The sequence below is a fragment of the Myxocyprinus asiaticus genome, chromosome 26 (genome assembly GCF_019703515.2).
Source record: "Myxocyprinus asiaticus isolate MX2 ecotype Aquarium Trade chromosome 26, UBuf_Myxa_2, whole genome shotgun sequence".
Taxonomy (NCBI): domain Eukaryota; kingdom Metazoa; phylum Chordata; class Actinopteri; order Cypriniformes; family Catostomidae; genus Myxocyprinus; species Myxocyprinus asiaticus.
The window spans coordinates 7,360,525-7,382,952 of record NC_059369.1 but is presented as its reverse complement, the minus strand read 5'-3'; the positions used below and the strand labels follow the sequence as shown (position 1 = coordinate 7,382,952).

The 22,428-nt window shown below is 40.3% G+C and overlaps 1 protein-coding gene and 1 pseudogene across 1 annotated transcript; both read left to right on the top strand.

The window, feature by feature from the left end:
* The first annotated feature begins 1,899 nt into the window (after positions 1–1,899).
* On the top strand, positions 1,900–13,008 carry LOC127417033 (E3 ubiquitin/ISG15 ligase TRIM25-like). The gene is made up of 6 exons (XM_051656721.1): positions 1,900–2,571; positions 9,668–9,763; positions 9,859–10,092; positions 10,278–10,425; positions 10,590–10,637; positions 11,857–13,008. Exons 1-6 carry the CDS (start codon positions 1,987–1,989, stop codon positions 12,387–12,389), a joined length of 1,644 nt encoding a protein of 547 aa, XP_051512681.1. The 5' UTR covers positions 1,900–1,986; the 3' UTR covers positions 12,390–13,008.
* Positions 13,009–14,173: 1,165 nt separating this feature from the next.
* Positions 14,174–22,428, top strand: part of LOC127417038 (E3 ubiquitin/ISG15 ligase TRIM25-like) — a 41,721-nt pseudogene continuing 33,466 nt past the window's right edge.

Here is a 22,428-nt window from a genome sequence, read left to right as displayed (position 1 = left end):
TCCAAACAGCACCTAGTTCAAATGATCACCCAATTGTTTTAAAGGAATAGTTCACTATAAGTTGGTCTGACCCAATCAACTATACTGTAAACATTTTTATTGTTTTGCAATAGTTTAACAAACTCTAAAGGGATAAATCCTGAGATTCGGTAATATTTCAGTCCCCCAGACCTTATGAAGTGGTGGTTCACTAAAATGAAATGTTATTATTGCATTTATACTATCTTTATCATTAAAGAATGTCTTCTTTCTATCTTAAACCAGGCATTTTGTCATATCACTGAGGCACTTCACAAAATTTGCACCTAGAAAACAATTATAATAAACAGTGCACACTGTCTATAATTTTTGTCATTAATGTCAACGTGTATTTCTTTTCCTTTGCTGTTCATGTTTTTTTATATATATATAAACCAGGCTATAAAGTTTGTCCCTCAGTCTGAACTTAACCCCATCACACTAAGCATTTTCAGCCCATTAAAAATGTGGGTTCCACCCATTTGTCACATTACACCAGCAGTGAAATCATTCAGCTGTCTTCAACAGCGTGGTACAGAAACAGGAAAGAAATATAATCTGTATTCATATTGTGTATTAAGTGTATTACAGTAAGATTGGTATGATCAAATTTAACAACTCAACCCCGTCACATGAAATTAAGATATTAAATCAGTACTTTTCAATATATGTTAATCTATAAATATGAATTTATTAATATCATGCATGCTATGTGGTCTTCTGTTCTACATCACACAAGGAACAGTGACCATTTTGAGCAAAAATCCACAACTCCGTCACACTCAACCCTGTTACATTTCTTCACTGTCAGAGTTATTCACTTCATTTATGAATGTTGTAACAAGAATAGTCCATATATTATGCATTACACATTACATGTACTTACTTTAATGAAACAGGGTGCAAGTCATCTAGTGGTGGGAGAGTTGTGACGGGGTTGAGACAAGAGTGATAATATTGGATAATTAAAATGGGAACACAATTAAAAATCAGTGTAAATAGTTTGCTAAGCACAGCCTGACATGTTAATGGCTAGCACAAAAAGTTTAATTAAAAATCTGATTTATTTATGTATTTATTTATTTATTTTAATTAAGAGATAACAGACACACAACTGGACTTTTTGTAGCATCATCATATAAAAATGAAAAGACTGGCATAAAGGTTATATTTGTAGTCTTTAAACTGGTATAAGGGACACATGAGCAGTAGGCAGATATTTTATAACTTTATCTTTTAAGACAAGTATTCAGTGCTGGGTGGAAAATGCAATCAGTAACATTATCTCATAGATTAAATTTTTGGGGCAATCTAAAACGATTACTTTTGGATTACTTTCGAATTACATAAGAGCTTCTTATGACATTTTTAAAAAGTGCATTAAAATGTACATAAATGAAATAAACTTTAAATCAAACAACAATGACAGTTGTAACATCTGAGGTTGTTACCCCTCCTACCAACCACCAGAGGGAGCCCTCTCCCGAATACTAACTCTGTACCATTTCTTCTTTGGTGACTTCCTGTTTGAACTATATAAATACCATGCTGTTCCATTTTGACTTTGTGAAGTTTTGCCAGTTTACCCTGCCATACAAAGTGTTTTTCTATTGCCTTTGCTTATTGTTTTCATATTATGACCATTGCCTGTTTTCCTGGATTTACTGCCCTTTGGATACCCCTTTGTTTTGTTTATATATATATATATATATATATATATATATATATATATATATATATATATTATGCATTTATTTATTTTGTGGAATTTGATAATTTTCCACAGCACACCTGACAGTCTTTCACAGCGCACTAGTGTGGTTGGGAAACACTGAGTTACTCAGAGTTTTGCACACGTCACTCAAATACAGAACCAGGAAATACTTCAGTGTTTCAGTTCAGCAAAAACGAAACTTAAGTGTTGTGGAGTTGTCGTATGTGTTTCTCTATCTGTTTACATGCAGTGAAATGGCAGAAGCCAGTATTTCAGTGGCTCAGGATCAGTTGAGTTGTCCAGTGTGTCTGGATCTACTGAAGGATCCAGTGACTATTCCCTGTGGACACAGTTACTGTATGAGCTGTATTACAGACTACTGGAATCAGGATGATCAGAAGAGAGTCTACCGCTGCCCTCAGTGTAGACAGACCTTCACTACAAAACCTGCTTTAAATAAAAACACCATGCTGGCTGAAGTGGTGGAGAAACTGGAGAAGATTAAACTTCAAGCTGATGTTCCTGTTGATGCTGCAGCTGGAGATGTGGAGTGTGACATCTGTACTGGAAGAAAATACAAAGCTGTCAAGTCCTGTCTGGTGTGTCTGAACTCTTACTGTTACAATCACTTCGAACAACATGAGAGTTTCTTTAAAGGTAAGAGACACTATTTGATGGACGCCACTGGACGACTCCAGGAGATGATCTGCTCTCAACATGGTCGACTGCTGGAGTTTTTCTGTCATGCTGACCAGAAGTGTATTTGTATGTTGTGTACGATGGATGAACATAAAAACCATGACACTGTATCAGCTGCAGCAGAGAGGACAGAGAAAGAGGTATGAACTCAAATTATTCATTGTATAATTGATGTATTAATACTAAATAGTCATTCTTAGGAAGCAGTGGCAATTGTGCCACATTTGTTTCCACATGACTTACTATTGATATAATTAACAGGACACTGAAGTAACTGACTTATTTATTGTTGGGGGGGGGGCAGGTTTAAATGGTTTACGAGTACTTTTTTTAGGTTACAAACTGGTAATTACAAGGGTATTATGTTATAAATGTGGTTTATGAGAACATTTCTAGTGTCCCCATAAATCAAATATCTAAACAATGTTTTTTTTTAAATGTAAAAATGCAGAAAGTGTTTTGTGAAGGTTAGGTTTAGGGGTAGGGTCAGTGTTAGGGGACAGAATCTATAGTTTGTACAGTATAAAAATCATTATGTCTATGGAGAGTCCTCATAATGATAGCTGCACCAACATGTGTGTGTGTGTGTGTGTGTGTGAGAGAGAGAGAGAGAGACAGAGAGAGAGAGAGAGAGAGAGAGTGTGTGTGTATGTGTGTGTCTCGGGGTGGAATCAGAGATCTCAGTGATTTTTTTTTACAAATGTTTTAGAGGATTTGTCTCTTTGCACAGTAGGATACAATTCTGAGTGCTTTTTTAAGTCAAGTCCTACTCTTGACTCCAGCTGTAAGAGTCGATGGAATGAAAGAATACAAGATCGCACTTGTTGTCACACACTGTTGTGTGTTTTTTTTTTTTTCTTAAGAGTTCTTGAAAAGCATGACAAAAAGACATAAACTCCTGCTATTATAAAAACATTAGTATGACTTAGTATGACTGTCCAAAAAAGTCCATTTCACATTTCCTAAATTGTTATCTGAAAATGTATGCCCCTCAACAACAATAGAAGTCATGTGATAATTGAAACACCATGGTGGAGCCGGGCATGGAACTGGAGATTTTTGTGGTGGCCATGGATCTGGAGACCACAGGGAAGCCAGCAGAGTGGGTGACCACAGTCGATCCATCGTACAAGGAGACTGTTGTATCATGAGTTAAAAGTAAATGACACATCAGGAGTTTTCGTCTTTATTGAGCTTCACAGATGCAGTGCGTTTCACAGAGTCAAAGTAAAAGTGAAAGTGGAGAGAAAGGGATTGAGCTTCAAACTTTTCTCTGACTATGTGCATGTGTATGTGTATCTTATCTATGGTGTGTTATGTGTGTGTGTGTGCGTGTGTGTGTGTGTGTGTGTGTGTGTGTGTATATGTGTGTGTCTTCGGCCAAGAGCCTTGAGGCCTAGGTGGTTTGCTTCTAGTTATCTAGTGTCTGCTGGTGTCTGGCACTGTGTTTCTCATGCTAGAATCCCACACATACCAAACCCCCCTCGCTATCACACAGGTGGAAAAGTACAGTAGTGAAATATAGTCTAAGCACAGTATGATGTACACAGTTCTACACAGAAAAATAGCTTACATAGAAAAATTTCTGCCACAAACTGGCTGCTCCTGCACTTTAAAAATGTGAAACAGCTCTCTACGACTGCTCATATGTTCTCTTATCTAAACTTTCCACCTGGAAAGCAGTGCCAGCTGCCTCCGCGAACGGGCGCCGTTCCGGCTTCATGCCATTAGAGTTCAATTTTATTTGAAAGCGAAAGAAACAAAGATTAACTATTCAATCCAACCAACATTTCAACCCCCAGCATTTTTAATCAGGTTCTGCCGCACAGGTGATGCCTGTCAGCCTCATTACCATGCCACAGCTTGTTTAGGGGGCGTGCTCTATTCAGCGATTGTTCGTCTTCTTCTAACATGAATATCACTATTGTTTCTCCCTCCAAAGGGCCCTTTGGAGCGTGATTTATTTCATTCTGAACACAGGGGCATCGTGCAACACAGAACTCCCTTCAATCGACCAATAATCTAATGACAAATTCTTTTCAAACCAACGCAGACATTTTAACGCAAGCTCGCTGCCGCGCAGCACTGGCTCTGACCATTCCACAGCACACTGCAGTTATACACAGCCTCTGTCCAAACAGACACGAGCCGAACTCAGCTCTGCAAGAGGCGGATCATGCGCCGCATTCCAACTCATTCATAATCATTCTGCAAGGTGTCTCGCGTCCTCTCAGCATTATTGACATATATTGACGTATATTGAACAGCAGGAGGCAGTCATACTCTTACGGAGCGAATGACCACAACTGTGTCCTTCAGTAATGATTGCAAGTCCATTTCTCCTGCAAATCTGCATGCAGTTCAGAGCCAAAGCTCTTATTTCTCAGATCATTTTATGCTGTTTCTTCACATTGTTTATTAAGACATACTATATTTCCCAGCACATTTCTCTTGCATTTCTGTATGCAGTGCAAAGCTGCAACTCAACGCATTTCTAGATAATTCACACCTATTGTTATGCGATGCATTTCCTATGCAAGATGTATATTGTACTACAGACAACAGTTATACTCCTAGCAGCGAATGGCCTCAAGTCAATCCTTCAGTGATGATTGCAAGTCCATGCATATCTGCATGCATTACAGAGCCAAAGCTCTTATTTCTCAGATCATTTTATGCTATTTTTTCACATTGTTTATGAATATGTACTGTATTCCCTAGCACATTTTTTCTAAAGTTTCACCTAAATATGATTATTTTGTCTTTTCTACAGCAACGCCTGAAATTGCGCTTTCCGCAGGGTCTCACCAATATTACTTCCAGCAGGTCTCTGCGAGAGCCCATTTAAATTCCTGTCACTGGATTGTACTCAGGTTTACCTCTCACTTTCTCTATCTAGGTGTCTTTTCAAGACTTCACCATTACCTACCAAGAAGCCAAAGTTTGGAACCATTTTAGTTAAGAAAGCACAACTGCGGTGCTTCTGCCTTCGGCTCAAAACATCCCTAAGCAGCACAAATATGCTGTCTACGTGCCACAACTGCGGCGTCCTTTGGGTCATGCAACTAACCCCCATGACACCACAAAGCAGAGCAAACATGATGTATAGGTGCCGCAACTGCGGTGTCCTTCGACCATGCGACAGATTCCCACCACACCGCAAAGCAGCGCAAACGTGCTGTACAGGTGCCGCAACTGCGGTGTCCTTCAGACTATGCGACAAACTTCCACCACACCGCAAACCAGCGCAAATGTGATTTACAGGTGCCGCAACTGCGGTGTCCTTCTGACCATGCAAAAAACTCCCACCACACCGCAAAGCAGCACAAACGTGCTGTACAGACCATGCAACAAAATTCCACCACACCGCAAAGCAGCGTAAATGTGTTTTTCCAGGTGCCGCAACTGCGGAACCTTTCAGGCCTTGCCACTAAATCTCCCACAACACCGCAATCATGTTTCCTGTTTCCTCTTATGTTTCCCCTTATTAAAGGGGCACAGCTCATAAATATATACCCATCACAAACTGCAATTCAGCAAGATTCTTTACTCTGCGCCACCCGCCATTCGAATGCAGTGTGGGCCCTCCTGTTTGAATGCTATGCAGGCTTTCCCATCGAATTGCAGTGTAGGCTCTCCTGTTCAAGTGCAGTGTGAGCCTCAGTGCATTGGTCGCAGGCTCTCATGTTCGAATCGCAATGTGAGATTTCATGTAATTCATTCCGTGGGCTCTCCCGTCTGAAACGCATTATGAGCTCTCCTGTTCGAGTGCAGTGGTAGTGCAGTAATCTTAAGAGCATTTTAGCTTTTCCCGTTAACCGTGGCATTGGCTTTTCCTTTGCTCATGGTCGAAATGAGCCCGACACACAATAAGGTGTGCCTAAATGTGATAAAATATGTGTGCCCTATTTGATACTGCAGCCACAGTGCCCCACCAGATAATGTGCTGCAGCGCCCACCCACGCTCGATACTGCCACAGCATCACCCCTTTCGCATTTTGATACTGCCGCAGCAGTGCCCTGCCATGACAAATGTAATAAAGTTGTATTCTTAACTAACCTTTCACTTCCCTCAAAGCTGCATATAAACGTAACTGACACGTTTTCGATAACTAACCTTCTGCTTCCCTTACAGATGTATATAAAGTTACATATTCCTAACTAATATTTGCTCCCCCTACAGGTAAGTACAAACTAACCTTTTGCTTCCCTTACAGGTGTTGATGATTCTAATGAAGTCTTTTGTGCCCTAATTAATACCGCAGCAACAGTGCCCCGCCATGACAAATGTAATAAAGTTGTATTCTTATCTAGATTTTTTGCTTTCCTCAAAGCTGCTTATGAACGTAATTGACTGCCGCAGCACTGGTTTAAACTCCGCTCCCGCAGGAGGCCCACTTTACTGCCGCAGCAGCGTTTTACCATGCTTCTGCCAAAGCCTTTTTGTCTTTGCTTCTCAGCAGCTGCAGCTAGCATTACAGGAGATAGTGGTCACCACCTCCTCTTCTCAAAGAACCATATTTCCCTATCTGTGGGTAGTCTACTGAGTGAGGCTACCCCTGTAAACAAGCCTCGTTCCTCTCGTTCTCATTTTCCCCGTTTGATTGCTTGCTGCTGCCGCTGCTTACCTGCTTCCTGTGACAACTCTCCTGACATCCCACCTCCACCCCATCTCCACCTATTCTCTAGATTCATTATCTAAATAATTAAAGTCCGGGGGGTAATCAGGACTTGAGTCGAGTCTCGAGCTCCGAGCCCTCCAGTATACGGACAGCAAGCCAAATACATTTACTGCTTCAACACAAGATTACATTAACATACAAACTACTGAACTAACGTTTGATTCATTCAACGGTTTACATAATGATTTTGTGATATGCAGTTTTATGAAACATTTTTCATGTTTCTGTAGTTCACATGTTAATGTATTCCTTGAATAGAAGTAAAGGTAAATGGATTTGGCTCATCCAACCCCCCCCCCCAACCTCCCTGAAAGCAACAAAAAGCAGTATAAGGAAGGACTCTCTGAGCTTTGTCAAGTAAGCGGGGCAAAAGTGCCACAAATAATGGACCAAGCAGTTACCAATTGCGGAGGCAGCCTCATGTAAGGGTTGGCCTGGGGATTATAAAGATGTGGTGATCTATGAGATAGAATTTTGAGAGAGTAAAGAAAATAATGAAGAGAAGATGGAAGCATTGTAGCAGTCCCTGATAGCACAGGTACATCACCAAGATGTTATTTGATGTGTGTGTTTACATCAGTCTATTAGACATATTTCAATAAGTATGTCTCGGATGTCAATAAGACTTTTATGATTTAGGATGTTTATAAGTCTGATCTTTTAAGATGTTTAGCAGATGTTAATTAGATTGTGATGCTTTCCAGTTGAAAAGGTCTATAAAACATCTCTGAGACCTCGCAGGTCTGCCCCAGGTGAGAATGAACCCCCTCCGCTCATAGACAGTCAGGCCCACCTCGCCCAGAACTTGACCTTAAGCCATCTCCAGACACAAGCTATTCGAATGGGAGAGCTCACTCTGCGATTCAAATGGGAGAACCCCACTGACGAGTGTGCTGTCACTCCTAACATGTGCTGACACATCTAACTCGTGTCGGGGGGTCTGGAGGAGCGGGTCGGGTGGCGCATCTAACTCGGTCGGTATCCTCCCCACTCTGCTCTTGGACTTGCGAGGACACCAGTGTGTGCACAAGGAGATAGAAGCCAGCTCCCCGAGGAGAGCCACGCTCTGCGTTTTAATGGCAGCATTGATGATGCTCCATTCACATAGAGGTGTCCCTCATCATCCGCTGCCCAAACAAGGCTCATTAAATAGCACCCCTCCTCTCTCCTGCCCACACCTGTTTTGGGCCCTCGGACATGGGGCGACAATATCGAGCGGGAGGTGTGGGTGGTTCCGCCACATCTCCCTCCCCACCTAAGCAATGCTGCTCTTAGTCAAGAGCCGGAGGTGCACACTCTTAAGCCGCCCACATGGGAATGATACTTCCTCAATCAGGCCCAATGGTCAGAGTGGGCATGTAAGGGGTACCTCTCCAGGCCAGCTTACCCCCTTGCTCGCACCCAGGTGGGGACAGTGAGAACACAGTTTAAACACGACAGCCTCAACCAACTGCAGGGTGAATGCTTATTAAGTGGCATTTACCCTTTTGGCAGTTGGGAGGCCATCTCAGTGGATTCTACATCCTGCTCCAGGCTTTCCATCTTACTGGTGAACGAGAGGGCAAGTGACGCCACTGTTGGTGCCCAGCTTTGCTGTCTTTGCCCACAAAAGTGCCTGCATTCTCCACCACTGTGGCGAGGTGAGCAAGAGACAGACACTGGCTGAAAGATGGCCCTCAGAAGCAGGGCAACATTGACAAGAGGGAGGGGTGGGTCATTCCGCCACATCGGACTGAAGCTGTATGCAGCCGAAGGGAGTTGTAGCATGGTCAGAGCGGATGCTGCTACGGCAGCGAGCTTACGCTAAAATGTCTGCTCTGGTTTGGAGAGATGGAAAGATGTTTGTAATTAGAGTTGCGGTTGTTTGAAAGGAAGTTTGCTTGTTGTGTGATAAAAAACGAGCTGCACGGCGAGGTCATCAAGGCTGAGAGGAAACACCTGAGCGGGAGAACCCAGGTTAAAACACTGGAATGCGTTGGAATAATGTCTGAATTCAGTTGCTAATCTTTTGATTCCCTCACCTTAAATTAAATATGTAATAGAGCTCAAGTGACATGAAGCTGGAGCAGTGCACGAATGAGGAGGCAGTCTCACGCTAGGGACCACTCCAGGTGGAAAGTTAAGATGAGAGGACCTGTGTACAGCCATAGGGAGCTGTACCACAGATACACAGTGAAGCAGTGGCTGCTTTTAAGAGGCAGCCTTAAGGCCGGTCTGTTTGGGTGAGGAAAGATTAGAATGAAGGAAGGACAGGGCAGAAAACAACAGCTAAAGTAGAAGCCGCCTTTGCCATGAAAAGACTGTCACATGGATCTGTGGCCGGGCCGGGCCAGGGCCAAATGCCGGAACTATTGTCACATTAGTGAGGTAAGCAGTGGTTTACATATGCTTACTCTGGCATTGTGATTGGTCGGATTAAATGAAGATCCTGCCGAACTCTGTTTGTAAATTCCATTTGCTGTTATTTCTGTGCTCAACAGAATCCAGATGAAACGCAATGACAAAACAATGTAAAAAATGTGGGCTTATGTATCACCCCTTCTGTGTTCAACAGAAACACTTGAGAGAGACACAGAGAAAATACCAGCAGAGAATCCAGGAGAGAAAGAAAGATGTTCTGCAGCTGATAGAGACTTTGGAGTCTCATAAGGTGAGTTTTGAGCAGAAGAGAAGTTTGAGACTCAGTTGGGACTCTCCTCAGTGCTGGAGCTCTTTCGCTGTGTGATTGTAATGTGTGTTTAACAGCGCTCTGCACAGACAGCGGTGAATGACAGTGAGAGGATCTTTACTGAGCTGATGCGCTCCATCGAGAGAAGCCGCTCTGAGGTGACACAGCTGATCAGAGATCAGGAAAAGGCTGCAGTGAGTCGAGCTGAAGGACTCTTGGAGCGACTGGAGCAGGAGATCGCTGATCTGAGGAGGAGAGATGCTGAGCTGGAACAGCTTTTACACACAGATGATCACATCCATTTCCTGCAGGTAACAAAGATCTAGAAAAACACTACAGTGCTCTTTAGCAAGAACATGCTGTTAAAACTACATTCACTGGCTCTTGAGTGACTAAAGATAAGTCAACAAGAGCAGCATAAATTTGACTGTAGTGCAGATTTAAGGCAGTAGTGTGCAGGTGGTGAGGTTTTTTCCCCTTTGTGTGTATTTTGTAGAGGTTCCAGTCTCTCCCTGCATCTCTAGAATGTACTGTCAGAATTACTTTCAGTTCCCCTCTCTCTGTTGAAGATATAAGACAATCTGTCTGTCAGCTGAGAGACAAAGTGGAGGATTTCTGCAAAGAGCAGATTAAAACGTTTTCTGGTAGGTTAAACACTGAACATTCATTTACTCTCACAAATGAGTCATAAATCATCTAATGTCTTGTAGAAAACGCCTTAGAGCATATTAAAGTGATTTCAGAATGGACACAGTTATGATTTTGTCTTTACATGAGAATGACACTGTTTATGTCTGTTGATTTTCAGTTACACACATCAACATTGTTCCGAGGATCAGAGAGGAGTTCCTACAATGTATGTCACAAAGAAAAAGCACAAAACATATTTAGTGTGCTAAGATACTTATAGAAGGTTTAATTTTTGAAAGGTAATGATGATTCATGTAACTGGGAAAAAAAAGTCATAAAAAGAGTCTTTTTCAGATTATGCAGTTAAAAAGCACTCTGTAGGAAAAACAGTTATGCAACTAATGTATAAAAGAACCAACATTACTGCTGCTGTCTTTAAATGCCTTGTAGTTTTTTAACCTTTAAAATAAACAGCCTTTCAGCCTTGAAGAACATGAGACTCACTAATGCAGAAACTAAAAAATATAGGAATAATTCACACACAAATACAAATTCTGCCATCTTTATCTCTAATTGTTCTGAAGCCGTATGATTTTCTTTATTTTGTGGAATACAATAGGAGATTTTTAAAAAGTCAAACTATATATTTAGCTACTAATTAAACAGACAGTATTTTAAAATGGTACTCAGCAAATATCAAACTCTGTAGCAACACACCTTTAGTGAGAAATAAACACTTGTTAACTGAACACATTACAGAAAAGATCCAACTAGTGATTTGAACCCATGTTGTTGTGTTGAGAGTACTGAACTCTAACTACACTTCTGGAGACTGGACCAGAAATCACAAACAGATTGGCAGATTGCGAGGAACAGTTCAGTCACTTAAACTAAAGTTCAGCAATGTTAATCTATGGATTAGCGTGCAGTCAAAAAACAAATAAAGTGTAAGCAGAAGTTCCCAAAAAACTCTTTCAAAGTAACAAAACAGGTGAGAGCAAAAACACAACTAAAACGTTCACATAAAATAAAATAAAAAAAAAAATAAAAAAAACGCTGAGGCCAGATCAGGAATTGATGCAGAAACAGATGCTTAACTATTCACTAGTTCTCTTGAAGTACACTCAAAGACTAAGGAAAACACATGATAACAATACACAAGATGCCAAAGTATTTAGAAGTGAAAACTTAATGAATAATAAAACATGGTCTTATTTGTACCTTACTAAATCCAATCCCAAAACCATAATATAGACTCTGGACTGGAAGACAACATTAATTATGATCATGTAAATTAACATATAAATAAAGGATCATCTAGTAAGATCTACTAAACACAATACTTGATACATGACACATTTATTAACAGTTCAGCTACATAAAGATCTTTATTTTCATGTTTAAATTTCACATTTACTGATTCTGGTTTGTTTTACCTCCATCAGATTTCCATCGGTTCACTCTGGATCCAAACACAGTAAATGAACACATCTATCTGTCTGAGGGGAACAGAGCGGCTTCTTACACTCACATACGCCAGCGGTATCCTGATCATCCAGACAGATTTGATCGTTTACGTCAGGTGTTGTGTATAGAGAGAGTGTGTGGACGCTGTTACTGGGAGATTGAGTGGAGTGGGAAAAAAGGTGTGTTTATATCAGTGTCATATAAGAGCATCAGCAGGAAGGGAGGTGATGAGTGTGGATTTGGAAATAATGATCAGTCCTGGAGTTTGTTCTGTTCTCACTATAGTTATTCATTCAGTCACAATAACGAACAGACTAATCTCCCTGTACGCTACCGCTTGTGTAGAATAGGAGTGTATGTTGATCACAGTGCAGGAACTCTGTGTTTCTACAGTGTTTCTGACACAATGACCCTCATCCACAGAGAACAGACCACATTCACTCAACCTCTATATCTGGGGTTTACTGTTTATAGTGATTCAGCAGTGAAACTCTGTGATTTAACAATATAGATTATACAGAAATTATATCAGTAATACTGTCATACAGCTTTAATCAGTAACAGTGAGATTTCTGATAAATAAATAAATACTACAACTGAAGGTCTGCCACTGATATCACAAGTCAGATATTACTGTAATAGAGTAAAAACCTCATCAGATTACAGTAATCTTTTAATGATTGTGCTTTAAAAGTGAGTTAAGGATAAATTAGAAAATTACACATGCAAACAATACCGACATAAATCACAATAGCAAATCATGAGCAAATCTGCTTAAACATACTAATAATGCCTTTATGAAAATTTTGAAATGCAAAATGGTTTGTATGAGGGTTAGGTTAGGTTAGGGTTTAGGGGTAGGGTTTGGGATAGGGTTTGGGAATAGAAAATATAATTAGCTCAAAAACAAAAAAAAAAAAACAAACAAAAAAAACAATTATGTGTGTTTTCATTTAATGATATTAATTCAAATTATATTGCAGTTTGAAATTTTTTTTTTTATAATCACTACTTTCAAAAGTAACTTTGAATTGTCATGAAACAGATTGTTAATATAAAATATTTTTTATTTGGATATTGGATTTGTTTGTATTCTTACACAAAACAATAAAACTGAAATTAAAAAGCAACCTCTCTCACTTTCACTCACAGATGAGCTTTTATGTAATGATGAATGTTTCACAAGCATTTGAGTATGACTTTGTTCCACAGGTTTGTTTGACCATTAAACATTAAAAAGGTTAAACACACTATGCGCTTAATATTACTGTACTGCACCATTGAATATATCTGTGAAATACATGTGTAAAGGTCTAGTGCTCCTTTTGAGCAGTCCATCTATGCTTAACACTCTGATGTATGATGTCCACTATAGTGATAGATCTTTAACATTTATTTTTGACCAATCAGGGTGTGATGTTCATATCCAAACCACCTTTGTCCTTTTCCCATAATTCTGTATGATTGTCCTCTTTATATGTCAAATTTTTTTATTCATGACAACATCAAATGAACATGGCTGATGAAAGTGGTGAACTCTAAAATAATTATCTACCTCCATCTTTTATTCCAGATCCAGACAGGTAAAAATATTTTCTGGACAATCTGTAAAAATTTATAATTAGGGAGAGATAATGATTTATTAAAGTATGTTTAAAAAAAATGCATAGTGTCGACTCCAACTCTCTCAAAATCATTTTGATAAGAGAACAATTGGGAATGATTATATTCTTGTTTTGAAATAAAACAAACAAACAAAAACACTATGATATTTTTTATTTTGCAATTTAATAATTCATGCATGAGAGGTAATATACACGGTATCAAGTAAATCATGACGTATGCACATATACAGTATAACATGAGCTTAGCTTTAAATAGGCAAGTCTAACATATATGTAAGGATTTTAGAGATTCAGTCAATAGAATAAAGGCAAGCTTCAGAAAGAATTTAAATTTCAGCCTGACCAAACTTGACAAACTAGACTGTTGCTTATGTAATAGATAAATTAATGCAAACACTTACAAGACAAAACATGTTCATTTTTTGTGCAAATGTGCATTCATTAATGCTGTCACAATAGTAAACGGGTAAGTTTTTCTGTGTGAGACTGACACATAGTGTCTTTTGTTTCAATTTGGGAATGTGTATTAAGTAACAGGTAAGTCACTTACAGACAACCCTGTTTTGCACATGTCACTCAAAGAACCAGTTCCTCACTTCATAAAAACACTAAACTCAAGAGTTGTTAAGCTGTTATATGTGTCTCGCTATTGGTGTGTACATGCAGTGAAATGGCAGAAGCCAGTATTTCTTGGGTTCAGGATCAGTTGAGTTGTCCAGTGTGTCTGGATCTACTGAAGGATCCAGTGACTATTCCCTGTGGACACAGTTACTGTATGAGCTGTATTACAGACTACTGGAATCAGGATGATCAGAAGAGAGTCTACCGCTGCCCTCAGTGTAGACAGACCTTCACTACAAAACCTGCTTTAAATAAAAACACCATGCTGGCTGAAGTGGTGGAGAAACTGAAGAAGATTAAACTTCAAGCTGATGTTCCTGTTGATGCTGCAGCTGGAGATGTGGAGTGTGACATCTGTACTGGAAGAAAATACAAAGCTGTCAAGTCCTGTCTGGTGTGTCTGAACTCTTACTGTTACAATCACTTCGAACAACATGAGAGTTTCTTTAAAGGTAAGAGACACTATTTGATGGACGCCACTGGACGACTCCAGGAGATGATCTGCTCTCAACATGGTCGACTGCTGGAGTTTTTCTGTCATGCTGACCAGAAGTGTATTTGTATGTTGTTTACGATGGATGAACATAAAAACCATGACACTGTATCAGCTGCAGCAGAGAGGACAGAGAAAGAGGTATGAACTCAAATTATTAATTGATGTATTCATTAGATGCAACAGAAACACTTGAAAGAGACACAGAGAAAATACCAGCAGAGAATCCAGGAGAGAAAGATGTTCTGCAGCTGATAGAGACTTTGGAGTCTCATAAGGTGAGTTTTGAGCAGAAGAGAAGTTTGAGACTCAGTTGGGACTCTCCTCAGTGCTGGAGCTCTTTCGCTGTGTGATTGTAATGTGTGTTTAACAGCGCTCTGCACAGACAGCGGTGAATGACAGTGAAAGGATCTTTACTGAGCTGATGCGCTCCATCGAGAAAAGCCGCTCTGAGGTGACACAGCTGATCAGAGATCAGGAAAAGGCTGCAGTGAGTCGAGCTGAAGGACTCTTGGAGCGACTGGAGCAGGAGATCGCTGATCTGAGGAGGAGAGATGCTGAGCTGGAACAGCTTTTACACACAGATGATCACATCCATTTCCTGCAGGTAACAAAGATCTAGAAAAACACTACAGTGCTCTTTAGCAAGAACATGCTTAAAACTACATTTACTGGCTCTTGAGTGACTAAAGATAAGTCAACAAGAGCAGCATAAAGTTGACTGTAGTGCAGATTTAAGGCAGTAGTGTGCAGGTGGCGAGGTTTTTTCCCCTTTGTGTGTATTTTGTAGAGGTTCCAGTCTCTCCCTGCACCTCTAGAATGTACTGTCAGAATTACTTTCAGTTCCCCTCTCTCTGTTGAAGATATAAGACAATCTGTCTGTCAGCTGAGAGACAAAGTGGAGGATTTCTGCTTAAAAGATTAAAAAGATTTATGGTAGGTTAAACACTGAACATTAATTTGCTCTCACAAATGAATCATGCATCAACTAATGTCTTGTAGAAAACACCTTAGAAAATATTAAAGTGATTTCAGAATGGATATAGATATAATTTTGTCTTTACATAAAAATTACGCTGTTTATGTCTGTTGATTTTCATAGTCACACACATCAGTATTGTTCTGAGGATCAGAGAGTTCCTACAGTTTAAGTCACAAAAAATAAAACAAGCAAAATACACAATTGTAGCACATGATTTATTCCCTAGCATCCAGATGGCACTAGGCACATGTGTGTCTTTATTTTGTAATTCTTGGCTGCATCCGAAACCAAGAAAATGCTACCTCCGGAGGCTGTATACGGAGGGAGGAAGGGACCAAGGCACATCCGAATCCAATGTTCGTGTCACATCCTGTCTACTGAGATACTCTCATCTGATAGATTTTTTTTTTTTTTTGTGTAATTAACATTTTTTATTGATTCAAAGAAAAAACACAACAGAGAAAAACACAACATATACACACTGTATCAACATTTAACTTTTAACACTCATTAACATCCCTCTCCAAATACCAACCCCACCCTACCTCAAAGAACACCCCTGTGGTCACATAAAATAATACTCACACACACAAACAATAAAATAAAAAAATAAAAATAAATAAAAAATAAAATATATAATAAACATACATAGTTAAACTAAACATCTCTCTCCTCATCCCTTCCCCTAGAGTCCTCCAAAACTGCCAAATACCTACCCCACTTCCTGAAAAATATCTTCTCCAGCCCCAGCCTTCTATCTATCATCTTCTCATAAGCCGCCACCCTCTCCATCTCCGCACACCACTCCTGAAATGGTGGTGCTCCGTCTGACTTCCATCCCCTTAAAATAATTTGTCTACCGATGATCACGTCAGTCAGAACCACATTTTTTATATATTTGTCGCCCGAATTTATAACTTCCCCATCGCCCAAAATGCAAAGTCTGGGGCAAAGTAAAAATTTAGTGCCCAGAATGTCATGCAAATACACTATATTGCCAAAAGTATTCGCTCATCTGCCTTTAGACGCATATGAACTTAAGTGACATCCCATTCTTAATCCATAGGTTTTAATATGACGTCGGCCCACCCTTTGCAGCTATAACAGCTTCAACTCTTCTGGGAAGGCTTTCTACAAGGTTTAGGAGTGTGTTTATGGGAATTTTTGACCATTCTTCCAGAAGCGCATTTGTGAGGTCAGACACTGATGTTGGATGAGAAGGCCTGACTTGCAGTATTCGCTCTAATTCATCCCAAAGGTGCTCTATCGGGTTGAGGTCAGGACTCTGTGCAGGCCAGTCAAGTTCTTCCACACCAAACTCGCTCATCCATGTCTTTATGGACCTTGCTTTGTGCACTGGTGCGCAGTCATGTTGGAACAGGAAGGGGCCATCCCCAAACTGTTCCCACAAAGTTGGGAGCATGGAATTGTCCAAAATCTCTTGGTATGCTGAAGCATTCAGAGTTCCTTTCACTGGAACTAAGGGGCCAAGCCCAGCTCCTGAAAAACAACCCCACACCATAATCCCCCCTCCACCAAACTTCACAGTTGGCACAATGAAATCAGACAAGTACCGTTCTCCTGGCAACCGCCAAACCTAGACTCGTCCATCAGATTGCCAGATGGAGAAGCGTGATTCGTCACTCCAGAGAACGCGTCTCCACTGCTCTAGGGTCCAGTGGCGGCGTGCTTTACACCACTGCATCCGACGCTTTGCATTGCACTTAGTGATGTATGGCTGGATGCAGCTGCTCGGCCATGGAAACCCATTCCATGAAGCTCTCTACGCACTGTTCTTGAGCTAATCTGAAGGCCACATGAAATTTGGAGGTCTGTAGCGATTGACTCTGCAGAAAGTTGGCGACCTCTGCGCACTATGCGCCTCAGCATCCGCTGACACCGCTCTGTCATTTTACGTGGCCTACCACTTCGTGGCTGAGTTGCTGTCATTCCCAATCGCTTCCACTTTGTTATAATACCACTGACAGTTGACTGTGGAATATTTAGTAGCGAGGAAATTTCATGACTGGACTTGTTGCACAGGTGGCATCCTATCACAGTACCATGCTGGAATTCACTGAGCTCCTGAGAGCGGCCCATTCTTTCACAAATGTTTGTAGAAGCAGTCTGCATGCCTAGGTGCTTCATTTTATACACCTGTGGCCATGGAAGTGATTGGAACACCTGAATTCAATTATTTGGATGGGTGAGCGAATACTTTTGGCAATATAGTGTAATTCTGAATCTTTAACCAAAAATCTTGGATCTTAACGCATCCCCAAAAAACATGGGTTGTGTCTCCAACTTCTGATTGGCATTGCCAGCAGGTGGGTGTGTCTTTAAGACCAAGCCTATATAATCTAGAGGGGGTCCAATAAAATCTTTGCAAAATCTTAAATTGCATAAGGCGAACCCTTGCATCTCTAGATGAAGACTTGACATTTTTCAGAATCTTAGTCCACACTCCATCCTCCAATACCAAATCAAATCTTTCTCCCATAATCTCTTAATAGAAGTTAAAGCTCCATCCCCCATACTCTGAATTAACAGGGAGTAGTACACTGATGCCTCATGACCTTTTCCAAAAGCCGCAATCACCTCTCTCAAAGCATCTGCCTCCTTAGGGGGGTGTGCTACTCCCAAAAATAGTACAAAGCAGGTGGCAATTGTAAATACCTGTAAAACTGAGGTCTGGGGATCCCAAAATGTTGGACCAAGTTTACAAACGATCTAAACACTCCATTTTCATATAGGTCACTGAGAGTAACAACCCCCCTCACAATCCACTCTGGCCAGCAGAAAGGGGACTTGCCAATACATAATCTTGGGTTCTGCCATATGCTCAAGGCAACATTTAAATAAGTGTCCAATTTAAACAATTTGGACACTTTAGTCCATACCGAGTTTAAATGCGAAATAACGGGGTGTAACTTAACTTTTCCGATTAGTTTGATAGAGATGCTTTGTAATGGCGAAATAGCGGCAAGAACTGCCTGTTCAATAACAAACCAGGAAGGGGCTCTCTCAGGTGGAAGTGATCAATGAGCCAAATGTCTGACAACGCATAGTAATAAAACAAAATCTTGGGTAGGCCTAGCCCTCCTTTGTCAATCGGCCTATGTAACTTATTAAAATGCAATCTGGGACGTTTACCATTCCAAATGAAGGACTTCGCTATGCTATCGAATTGCTTGAAATAAGAGAGGGGGATATCTACAGGGAGAGACTGTAGCAGGTAGTTAAATTTTGGAATACAATTCATTTTAATAACATTAACCTTCCCAATCATTGATAAATGTAATGAAGCCCACCTGCCCACATCGCTCCAAAATCTTTTTATTAAAGGGTCAAAACTGACACTAACTAAATCAGACAAATTTGCTGGGAATAAAATCCCCAAATACTTAATGCCCTGTTTGGGCCATTGGAAGGCACCCGGCTGGAAAGCCGTTACTGGACAGTAAGCTGTCAGAGCCAAAGCTTCGGATTTAGACCAATTAACTTTGTATCCTGAGAACTTGGAAAAGGAATGAATAATTCTGTGGAGGCAAGGCATAGATCTAGTAGGTTCAGAGACAAATAATAAAATATCATCTGCGTAAAGCAGAAGCTTATGTGCCACACCTCCCGCCACCACCCCTGGAAAATCATCTTCCTTTCTTATCGTGGCTACTAATGGTTCCAGGGCAAGACAGAACAATAAAGGGGAAAGAGGGCAGCCCTGCCGAGTGCCCCTATCCAGAGTAAAATAATCTGAAATTAAACCATGTGTTTGTATCGCTGCTACAGGGTGTCTATAAAGTAACTTAATCCAACCAATAAATTTACTCCCGAACCCATACATTTCCAAAATCTTAAAAAGATAATCCCATTCTACCATATCAAACGCCTTTTCAGCGTCAAGTGAGATGGCAGCGACCGGAGTCTGATCATTCACCACTGACCACATAATATTGATGAGACGCCTGATGAGCTACGGCCCCGAATAAACCCCACCTGATCTATATGTATAAGAGATGTTATAACCTTACTTAATCGGTTAGCCAAAATTTTTGACAATATTTTTACATCTAGTTGGATCAGGGATATTGGACGATAACTTTTACATTCGCTTGGATCTTTGTCCTTTTTAAGAATCAGACTGATCCGGGCTTTCCATTCTTTAATGATTCAGTATAAACTTCTAACAAAAGTGGAGCCGGTTCTGTAGCATAGGATCTAAAAAATTCTGCGGCAAAACCATCTGGCCCCGGAGCCTTGCCAGTAGGTAGGGACTTAATTACCTCGTCGAGCTCCTCCAAGTTTATCTCAGAATCAAGAGAGTTTTTTTGCTCAATTGTCAGTTTAGGAAGATATAATGGTTCCACAAAGTTTCTAATGTCTTCATCAGTAGATGAAGAGGTGGAGCTATAAAGATCAAGATAGAACTCTTTAAAGGCATTATTAATATCAATGGCTGAGGTAAAAATTTCACCACCAGCAGATTTCACTGAGGGAACGATAGAAAGAGACTCTCTCTGCTATATATATATCTAGCCAAAAGCTTCCTGCTTTGTCACCTGACTCAAAGTATGACTGTCTTGCCCTGAATAACCAAAACTCCACTTTCCGTGACAAAATAGTATTATATCTATATTTCAATCGGGTCAATTCTCTGAGGCCACAGCTAACATACGACGCTTCAGCTCTGCCTCTGTACATTTAATATTTCCTTCCAACTCCACGAGTTCTCGTGCTTTGGATTTTTTGATGAATGAGGCATACTGTATGATCCGACCCCTAAGAACCGCCTTAAGTGCCTCCCAAGCCACGCCCACAGAGGATACTGAGGACCAGTTGGTCTCCATATAAACATTGATTTCAGTCTTTAACATTTGTTGGAAATCAGGATTTTGCAAAAGGGACACGTTAAGGCGCCAACTATATGATTTATTTTTCTCATTATATGGCAACACCTCTAAACTCACCAGGGCATGATCTGAGACTAAGATATTTCCAATTGAGCAATCAACAACAGATGAAATGAGGGATTTGGATATCAAAAAAAAAAAAATCTATTCTAGAATAAATCTTATGGACTGATGAAAAAAATGTATAGTCCCTACCAGATGGGTTCAATTGTCTCCAAATATCCGTAAGACCAAGATTTTTACACATCCTTTGAAATGTCAATGTTGCTCTAGGGGGTTTACACACTTTTTCTTCACTATGATCAAGGACTGAGTCCATCAAAAGATTAAAGTCTCCTCCCAATATTAAATCATGAGGGGTGCCAGCGGTTTGCAACATCCCTTCAAGATCTATACAAAAGCCCTGATCATTAGAGTTAGGTGTGTAAATATTAGCCAAAATCAACCTTTGCCCCTGAATTTCAGCTAAAACAATAATGACTCTCCCTAATTTATCTTTAGTTTGTTTGAGACATTTAAATTGTAGATGTTTATTAAACAATATAATGACTCCTTTGCTCTTACTTGAGCCAGCACTTAAAAAAACATGTCCACCCCATATCTTCCCAAATTTTTCAGCTTCCTGCGGGGAGAGATGTGTTTCTTGAAGAAACACTATATCATATTTCTTATGTTTAAGAAAAGTAATAACCTTCCTTCTTTTTATGGGGTGCCCCAACCCATTTACATTCCATGTGAAGAGAGATAGTACACTCATATTAACATTTGACGTTTTGATATAGTAGAAAAAATAAATTGTGTGTCAAAAACAAAATTATACAGACCACATTCCCCATTAGTGAATCAATCAAACCCCAAACTTCCCCCTGAATAAAACAAACAGAAAAAAGAAAAATGTGTGCATTAATCCCGCACACGAAAGCGCCAACCGGCGACAATCCCTCTAAATTCAAAAGGTCCATGAACGCCCACGAGTCCCCATGACAACTTTGCCATCGGATTGCTCAATTTTGCCTCACAAATTTGTGAGGAAAAAATTACATAACAGAAAATACTTTGTAAAATAAACCCAGCCAATAGGAAGAATGAACACAAAGAATGTGTAGATTCATTCACAGAACTGTCTCAAAGATGTGATCTTCTCCAAAACAAATTCCAGCTGATATAAAATGTTCAGATATGTTCAGTGAGCTGGCTGTTATGAGTTCAACGGATGACATAATCATTCCAATGTCTCGTAAAAAAACTCAACAAAAGAAACTACAGCCAGCAGGAGGAATAAGCACAAAGAACGAACAGATTAATCCACAGCTGTTCCAAAGGAGTGTTATTCAATAGAACAAGCTCCAGCCGCTAGGCGGAACCAATACAAAAATAAACAAAACCAGCATCCCGGTTGCCCGGATGGTCGAGTCAGTTCACTTGGAGGCTGCATAAAAGTACTGTATATACCATGACTTACACAATCCGTCAACTTTATAAAAGACATTCTTTGTGTGAGCATGTAGATATTTTGTGGTCATCCGTAGTGTCCACTCTCAAACTGGCCAGGAACTTCAATGCAAATGTAATCTTTCGTCAATGCAAAAGTTACTTTAAGGAAAAGTGTTATTCACAAAACAAGCTCCAGCCGCACGGCGGAGCCAATGCAAAAAGAAAAAAAAAATGTCGCCCAGTTTCCTCAAGAGTAAGTACAGCGAGTCGACCCACTCACATGAGAAGCACCCAGTGGTTTACTCACTCAATGATTCAATAAAAGACTTTGCCTGATTGGGACATGTAAATACTTTGCGACCGTCCTTCGTTTCTATTCTCAGTTTGGCTGAAAACATCAGAGCAAAAGTGATCTTTTGTCGATGTAAGAGTTTCTTACATTCCTTGAACCGATCGCGTTTCTCTCTTGTCGAACTCGCAAATTC

Excerpts from the sequence above, each read along its gene's own strand:
- LOC127417033 (XM_051656721.1), top strand. The coding sequence starts at position 1,987 with ATGGCAGAAGCCAGTATTTCAGTGGCTCAGGATCAGTTGAGTTGTCCA. Across the intron at positions 9,764-9,858 it reads AGACTTTGGAGTCTCATAAG|CGCTCTGCACAGACAGCGGT; the intron begins GTGAGTTTTGAG and ends TGTGTTTAACAG. Across the intron at positions 10,093-10,277 it reads ATCACATCCATTTCCTGCAG|AGGTTCCAGTCTCTCCCTGC; the intron begins GTAACAAAGATC and ends TGTATTTTGTAG.